The sequence below is a fragment of the Telopea speciosissima genome, chromosome 11 (genome assembly GCF_018873765.1).
Source record: "Telopea speciosissima isolate NSW1024214 ecotype Mountain lineage chromosome 11, Tspe_v1, whole genome shotgun sequence".
Lineage (NCBI taxonomy): Eukaryota > Viridiplantae > Streptophyta > Magnoliopsida > Proteales > Proteaceae > Telopea > Telopea speciosissima.
Genome location: NC_057926.1, coordinates 39418311 through 39427422, shown reverse-complemented (window position 1 = coordinate 39427422; position 9112 = coordinate 39418311). Strand labels below are relative to the sequence as shown.

General features: G+C 38.6%; 1 protein-coding gene across 1 annotated transcript; it reads left to right on the top strand.

The window, feature by feature from the left end:
- Positions 1-183: 183 nt before the first annotated feature.
- Positions 184-7978, top strand: LOC122645740. The gene is made up of 9 exons (XM_043839079.1): positions 184-597; positions 1867-1911; positions 2062-2188; positions 2353-2422; positions 2518-2566; positions 5041-5138; positions 6167-6302; positions 7374-7542; positions 7695-7978. The coding sequence occupies exons 1-8, from the start codon at positions 205-207 to the stop codon at positions 7530-7532; spliced, it is 1077 nt and encodes a 358-aa protein (XP_043695014.1). The 5' UTR covers positions 184-204; the 3' UTR covers positions 7533-7542; positions 7695-7978.
- The last annotated feature ends 1134 nt before the right edge of the window (positions 7979-9112 follow it).

Sequence of the window (9112 nt, the reverse complement as noted above, 5' to 3'; positions counted from 1 at the left end):
GACCGGTTAACGTTTTTTCTCCCTTTTTATTATTTACTTACTTTGTTGAATGAACTCACTGAGTTATTCCGAAATCCGAGTTCCGAGTCGAGTTTCGTGTTGTAAGTTGTAAGACATTATCCGACACAAGACTTCGAAAAGATAAATAAAACATGAAATCCCTCTCCTCGGCGAACTCAGGAACTCAGCTCTTGCAAGGTTGCAATGGTAGCGTTAGCAGCTGCCATGGCTGCCAATCTTATCTTAATCGAAACTAACCCTCTTCGTCCTCTTCTGCGTCTAAATTTCCGGGCAACCCAGAAGGCAACGACGAGGCCACTTGCAGTCCTTGGCAAGGCAAATACATTGCGAGTACCTTACCAGCTGAAGGAAGGGCAAACTCGTATCTTCCATGAACTCCCCTCTGGTATGAACATGGAGGTTATCTTACAAAAGGGTGTTCAAAACAACACAGATGAGGAAATGGAGAGATCGAGATACCCACCTCTGGTTTTTGTCCATGGAAGCTTCCACGCAGCTTGGTGTTGGGCTGTACACTGGTTTACCTTCTTTTCTCAATTTGGGTACGATTGCTACGCCGTTAGCTTGTTGGGTCAGGTGATTCTTTCTCTTTTTAGCCTTCAAATATTTTTTTTGGAGCTCAAGGCAGTGGATTTTGTTTTTGCTTATGAACCAATGTGCCCTGATATTTGTTAGGATTTAGTAACAGCTACATTTTCCGAAATTCTACTTGTTGTCAAAGTTGTTTTGCTGTCATTGTTGTAATAAATGACTAGTTTTTAAGGTAAGTAGAAAGAGAGAAAAAATGACGTAGCAGCTTCAGTGTTATTTTGGAAACATAATCTTACTTGAGTTCGAAATCTTCAGTTTCTAATTTTTTTTTAAAAATGACTCTTCTCGCGTGCCCAGATGACTATTTGTTTAAATAACTTTCTTGAGTCACTTGGAACTCATATTTAGATGAACTGTTACCTCTATCTCAGGAGGTTCAAGTTAAGTTAGAAGAAATTTATTCATCTAAAAAAAAGTTAGAAGAAATTTAAGTTTTAATTTTTCTGTTATTATGCAGGCATATTTCGTATGTGATAACAATGCTTTGTGAAAAGAGGGGATAAGAAAGCTCAAGAACAACTTAAGAATCACCTTAAAAAAGCAATAACCACATACACCAAAAAAGGATTGTAGTGTGGATTCAAGAAATTATTATTTTGGAAAAGGCCCGGTTTGTGGATTTATTTATTAACTCCCAAGTCATAGCCTATGTTACGTGGGACAGTTCAAAATTTTTCCTGCACCTGTGTCGCTCCTGTATTCAACACTTCCTGAAAATAGAATGCATCAATCGGAATCTTTGCTGTACCAAGTTGTATCCTTTGTCGTGTCCTGGTAAATTAGGCATTAGCCAAGGCATCCACTAAGGTGTTTGTTGATCAAGGCTTCCACAGTCGCCATATTCCTGCTTTCATCCATCTTACACCAATATTTGAATTCCTTTTATCAATAATTTGTCTATATCCATGTCGTTTTCACTGTCTCCAGGCTGCATATAAGGGCTCCTAGTGCAGCTTTCACTGAGACCTCTTTTCCAACAGGACCAGAGCACATAAATCTTTCCCAAAGCAGAAGCTGCAAATTGATGCAGCATGAAAATCTGTGTAGTATGACTCTCCACTGATAATAGTAGTTCCTGAAGATGGTCAAAGCCATGTTTCCTCTATAACCTTTCTTATTCTGTATTTAAGGTGCTTACTTCTATCAATTCATTGATTCGCAGTTACAGCTTTTCTAAAATTACGGATTTTAATATGACATTGTTCAACATTTGCCATTCTTTGCTGGTTTAACATTCCTTTGCTACCTGTTCAGGGTGATAGTGATGTACCTGCAGGGGATTCAGCTGGTTCTCTTCAGGTATTTTAGCATTCGTTGCTGCAAAATAGTGACTGCCACTTTCTTGATTAAGTTTTGCCTTGTACAGTCAGTATTCTAAAACATTATAAGGTCTCCATGTTGGTGGTATTGCTCTTCTTAACTATTTCCTATTCCAAAACTCTGCAGTAGACTCATGCAAGTGATATTGCTGATTTCATCCGGAAAGAGCTCAGGTTGCCGCCCGTGTTGCTTGGACATTCATTTGGAGGACTTATTGTTCAGTCCTATCTCTCAAATATGAACGGACACTTCTCAGGTATCTATGATTTGCATTCCATGTTTCAAGGAATTGTACTTGGCTGGTTTTAAGAGGTCAACCTGCCAGCTGTATCTTCTTGATTCTGTGGTTTGTGCACTTGCATCATTTATTTCTCTTCTTCTTATCCTTGTGTTCATATGTTACCTTTTTCTCAATTGTAGAGAGGGGAAGTTTGCACCCGAAACTTGCAGGAGCTGTGCTTGTCTGCTCTGTACCTCCTTCAGGAAATAGGTGACTCCCTATCTAGAAGATGGTTTTTTTATATATATATATTCCCTTAAGGTGATTGACCCATTCTAATGGATCCTTTTTTTTACTTTATATAGTGGGTTAGTGTGGCGGTATATCTTTTCAAAACCTATTGCTGCTTTCAAGGTATTGTCTTTTCACTTGGAAAGGATCTCTCTATCCATATTTTTTTTAAATGATATTTATTAAAATAGAATAAAAGAATAACGATGCTAACCTCCAAATTCATGCAAAAGTTGGCAGCTAAAGTAGTTGCATGGAGGCCTCCAATAGTAATATATACCTTCCTTTGATACTGATTGCCACAATCTATGGATAATCTAATACATTGAAAACCAGAAAACTGCGGAAACAATGATGTACCTGGATCAACTACACTTTTCATTCCAAATGCTCCATTAATTGTGTAGTGGGCCAGCTCCCTCACCATTTACAGTCTTCTTATCCAGAAGCGTTTACACCAAGCTAACATCATTTCCTTAATTGAAGCCAGCATTGTCCACTTCCAATCTGAATGGGTAGAACATAGAGTTCCATAGGAGTTCTGTAAATCTTATAATGTGTGATGTGTAAGGATCTATTATTTGGTTCTAAATTTTTTTGAAAAAGGGGCAGGATGCTTCCTCAAACAATGAATACAGTTGGAAGGTCATAACCTAACTGTCGTGGTTATTTTCTTGGGTATGACCCATTAAAAGGAGTTGTGGGAGTGTGGGACTGTTGTGTGCCTTTGGTTTGTGTTGCTTAAGATGGATGTCTTGGTGCTTCTTGTTGTAATCATGAGATGGCTTCGGCATTTCATGCATGCGGGGAGCTAAGGTCAAGTGTGACTTGTGGGGGCCTTGGAGGCTTGGAGTGGGACTGGAGATGTAAGTGATATTTTGAGTGTGGGATAATCTAGTGGCATTTTTATAAATAAATTATGGGGAAAAGAACGCTGCCAGGCTGTGTAGCGTATGATAGTGGTCCCTGTGTTTATCTCTCTTCTCCTTACTATGAAATGGTATATCTGCCCCCTATTGTGGGAGGAGAGAGATAAACACAGGGAGACACTACCGTAAACTACACAGCCGGACAGGGAACTCATTCCCATAAATTATATGCATTTTTTTCCCTCTTTTGAGCACTTGAGATGAGGGGGAAACTTGCTTTTAGCAAAATGTAAAGTTTCAAATATCCACCTTGAGGGGACAGGTGTTCATGGCTACACCTTATGGCATGTGATAGTGCCACTAGACAAGAAAGCCATGTTAGTCAGTGAGAGGATTTTAATGTGCTGAGAGCTGATAATTTTGACTAGGCACCCACAGGGACAGTGTTGGGGGTGCAATGACTTGCAGTGCAGGTTTGAATTGGTCTTTGCCATTAGTTTGGTGCATCCATATTTGACACTGACTTGGCAGACTGGGCCAGACTTTTGGCAATTGTTGGTTTAAGGTTTCTTGTGAATGGTGCATGCATGATCTAAGAGCTTCAAGAAGCCCAGGATGCCAAGGCCACATATGGCTGCTCCAACTTGGGTATGGAGTTGGATTTCTATGGTGCAATTTCCTTGGAGAAGGTTGTCCATGACATATACCATAAACCTTTTTAGAAAACCGTATGGCAACCTAACTAGCTAAAGTTATGTCCATCAATGGGCCATTGAATTCATTATGTTTCACCCTTCCCCTCAAAGCACTTTCCTCAAAAGAGAGATTGAGAAAGCTTACGTCCTTAACCATTTTCTCCACCAAACTGTACTATTCTTTGATTCTCAACTTATCATTTTCATTTTTAAAATAAGTTCATTAAAGTTGCAGGATGATACAACAGAAGCAAAACTAGAAAAGATAAAATGAGAAATGAATGTTGGAGGTAATCTAGGAGTAGTGCCAATACATGATAAGTTGAGAGAGTCATATGAGGTGGCATGGATAATGATATAAATGCGCCAGTAAGGAGGAGTGATATGATTCAGATTGGTAAGCCTAAAATGACTGGGGGAAGTGAGAAAAGGCAAGCAGGGATTAAGGTTGACAACAAGAATGGCTTTCAATAGAGTTTAATAGCAAAACAGGATCCAAGTAGCCAATCCCATTTAGTTGGTATAAGGCTTAATTTGATTGAGTTGAGTATATTAAAGCAATAAAGTTGCAGAGGGGCAAGCTTCATGCACAAAGTAATGACCATACAATGGGTTTGCCTCCTCACAAAATTGATTTCCATAAATCATAGTTTTCTGTAATGAACATTGACTTCGGTTGTTCCTCTCTCACCAAATAGACAGGCCATCACTAGAACCAAATTCCAGAATATTTGATCCCTGTAATACGCCTTCCATGAAGATGCTCCTCTAATATTTTCAAGCAAATCTAACAATGCTAAAGGGGTGCAATAAGTGACTACGCTCCCAAAAAAGAATATACAGATGGAATGTGGTGTAAGGGAATCAGACATCTTGCTAGTTATTTCAACTCCAGTTGGTATGATAGTTTGTATCAAAGGATATGGATGATTTTTCCATAGGACCTTCAACTATCTTTTCTTTTTCCCCTGTAAGTCATGGCCTGGAATTTGATGTTGTCCATTTGTTAGCTGATTTATAAACTCCTTACCAGGTGACACTCAGCTTGGCCGCAAAAGCTTTTGCAACATCTTTGCCTCTTTGCAAGGAAACATTTTTCTCTGCTGAAATGGAAGATCATCTAGCGCAACGGTTTGTTCTGGTGCACTTTTACTTTTGGTTCTTTGATACGAACTATTACATTGAACAATGCATAAATATGTGTATGTAATGCCAAGAAACAAATAAAGTATGTGGATAAACACAAACACTATACACATGCAACAAAAGATAGTGTTACTTAATCTTAAACTAAGTGTAAAGTAATCACCTTTCTTGCTGAATCTAAAGTTTCAGATCACTAGCTCAATTCAACTGGTCTTTTCTTACTACTGTAATTCTGGCCTTGTATGCCTTCTGAGCTTGTACACCCTTCATTTGATACTCTTATCACTCTCCTCCAGTAACAAGTGGTTATCGCTGGACATGAATAAACCATATCAGCTAACTCTCACTGATCTTTTCTTACATTGATGCCACCCCTTCCCCCAATGCATTCATCTCTAGTCATGCTACTTATCCATCTTGACATCCTCATCTCAGCTGTTTGTCCTTCTTAGACATTTTTCCTTGATGGCTTAACGTTTTCGCACTTCTTTCTATCCGGAAAAAAGAAAAAAAAAAAACAAACAAATTTTGCAGTATAGAGCATGATTGTGCCCCTAAATTACAAATAATTATTTTAATATTCTCTTCATGGCATATGTACAACCAATTAAAAATTCATATGTAATTACTTCTTTTTATATTGTAAGTTGAAGTGTATGCTTAAAAGGGAACAGCCATCCCATTGTAATCAGATTGAACATAACTACGTTAATAAATTTCCATGTGAAACCCACTCCTGCTGGGTTGAAATGAAAGAGGGGGGGGGGGGGAGAGGGGAGGAAGAAGAGCGAGTATTTAATTAAAGCAAAAACAGCAAAAGAGGAAGAATGCAACCCAAATACAAGCAGTAAGCAAATAAAGAATTAGAACAGAGAGAGCTTGTGCGGTGAAGAGGGCCAGCTAACCATCCTGCATTTAGTTTACTTGGCTTCCTTTGTTCACATTCACACACCCACCCATCCTGTGTCAATAGTCTTGGAGTTGAAGCTTATTCCATATATATTTTATTGCAGTTACCAGGAGCTAATGAAAGAAAGTTCAAGTCTGCCATTGTTTGATCTGAAGAAGCTTAATGCATCATTGCCTGTTCCTTCAGTTCCAATATCTATTCAAGTCGTTGTATTAGGTGCTGGCAATGACTTCATTGTGGTTAGTTTATACCTCCCATTTTTGCCCTTCTATTTTACGATAGTTTATGAATATATTGTCTGAGACTCTAAATTATGTTCATGATGTCCAAATACCTCAGCTTTTTTTCACCTTGACACTGCAATCTGTGAAAAGATTATATCTGGCATCAGTTATTTTTCTATTTTCAAGTCTAATCATGATGTTGATGTTAAAAACAGAGCAGTTAGTTAATGAGTTATAAACTTGCATGTTGTATTCGAGGATTCTTAGAGTGGTCCAAGCCATTGTCTGTGTTGGTGCTTTAAAGCTATGGAAGCTACCAATCACTTGCTAGTTGACCAGCCCTCTCAGTTGTCCTATGCTAGTTCCGGATAATCATGTGGAAACCACATGATGCCCAGGATCAGCTCTTCATGTGTTCTTATGGTTATTATTTATGGTTTGCTGACACCTTAACTAGTTTAATCCTCTGTCTCTTACACTTGGATAATTCATCACCTAGTGAGTGATGGAATCATCTTCAATCACCAAAAGCAAATACATGAAAATGGCAATGTTATGAAATAAAATGATTCTGTAATTCACCTGCAGAACATAAAAATGCAAAACAGAAGAAGCTTTTAGTTAATCTATATCAAAGATCATCTAACTGGCATACATATGTAAAACATATAATATGTTCCAGTGGTTAAATCTAATCTCAACAAACTCTCCATGACATCAAGTACTGTTTGCTAAGAGTCTATTTGTATTTGTTTTCAAAGCTTAAATAGTGTGGGCATTAAAAAGTGAAGCAAATAGTCTGATCATTCATCAATGCTTCACATGGTGAGACAATAAAAGTAAATATCATGATTGCTTATATTGAACTTCATTGCATGATGCTTCACAAAATGCAGACATTGAAACTTTAAGAACGCAGTAAGTGGGAATATTTGCTAGCTTTGGCCACTGATAATGAGTCTCCTGGTCTTATTTCTTTTGTTTTATTGTCCTTTGTTGAACTCGCTTTATATGATTGTATGTCTGCAAGAAACGTAACTTACTGGTTGATGATTCAAAACTAAAATGAATGGATGATGCTTGTAGGATGCCCAAGGTCTTAGCGAAACAGCAAGATTTTATGGGGTGCAGCCAGTTTGTGTTGAAGGGGTCGCTCATGATATGATGTTAGATTGTTCATGGGAGAAAGGAGCAGAAGTTATCTTGTCATGGCTGAATAGTTTGAATGAGCAGAAACCCCTGTAACTTCATTGCATGATTAACTGCTACGGCAAATTAATCACTTGAGGATACGAACACAAGATAGAAGTGTACGGATATGTCATCATGATAATTATTCTTTCTGGTGTTTGTGATTTGTCTTGCCAGAAATCTCAACTGAGAAAATTGTGTGCTAAAACAGAGAACAAGTGTGAAGTAGACCTGAATGAGGTAGTCAATTTATGGGAGCTTATCCTCTACAATCAACATTGAACCTCCTCTATCTAACTATTAGTGAAATGCTAACAACAGTTTTGGCTGTAGGAGGTTCAGTTCCTTCTTAAATGTAGGGGAAACAAGGGATGAGGAATAACAAATCCAAGGGTGATCTTTTCTGTGAGTTGGGCAAACCAGCAAATGTCTCCTTTCTGTGCATGGTTGAGTATTATTTATGCAGTTTGTCAAGACTTACAGCTATGGCTCGAGGAATCAGAATCAGATTGGTTGAATCAGCGAGATTGATCCTGATTCCGGCCAATTCGTATTGTGTTTCTAGGGTTCAGGTCAATTCTGGCTGAATTAGAATCTGAATTGGCTGAGGCCGATTTGGTAAGAGACCCTGAACTCTTGAACTGTGCATACAGCTAAATGAAAGAGGAATGAACTGATTACCTAATTTATATGGGTATTAATTGGTTTGGTTCAGGATGTGATGGATAGAAACCGAAAGCGAACCGATTATTAATCGAATTCAAGTTCCCAATTCCGAACCGAATAAATTTGATCTTCCATACAATATGCCACTATTAAAAAATGGAGAGAATTTTGAAGCAGGCTTAATTCGGGAGGTATTTCACGTATGAGAAATGACTCTGTTATATAATTACAAAGCCCAAAGATAGATTGATGTTGACAATGTCCTAATGAAAATAGGCATTGAATGTCAAATTGAACTGAAACTAAACCATTATTAGGTGAAGATAGACAACATGCTCCGAAAGTCTCAAGTGCAAAACCAATAGGCAATATGGAGATTAATCAGGGCAAAAGGTATGATGAAAGGAACCCACCTTGGGAGAATTAGGTTACAACTTACAAGTCACAACTATTTGAGGAAAAGATTGGATGGTTGCCTCTTGTTCGTTCGGTAGATTCCTCTCCAACAGTCTGAATAATAGAAACATATACGACTGGTTTAGTTTTTTTTTTTTCCTTTTTTGTGAAGGGGGCAAAAGATCGCTGTCTGGTCATGTAACACCTGCATCAGCCCAGGGACTGATGAAAGCGCACGCAAAAGCATCAACATAGATACGATTTCTTAATTCATGGAGGGATAGGACAGTACTTTCACACACTGTTGTCTGAGTAAGGAACCACATGACCAGTTAACCTTCTTTTTCCCTTTTTTTATTTTTTATTTTTCAATAACTTATCAATTGTTGTTCGGATTGAGCTCCTCTCCAAGGATCCCAGTGCCCAAGGGGGGCATCCAGTTGTTGGGTTGTGCCGCATACATCTCGATGGCTGATTGGGATGTGTGCAGCACAGCCCAGCCCTCGGATGCCACTCTCTGGGCGCTGGGTTCCCCGGAGAGGAGCCGGATAGTTGTTCCTCCACAAGGATGG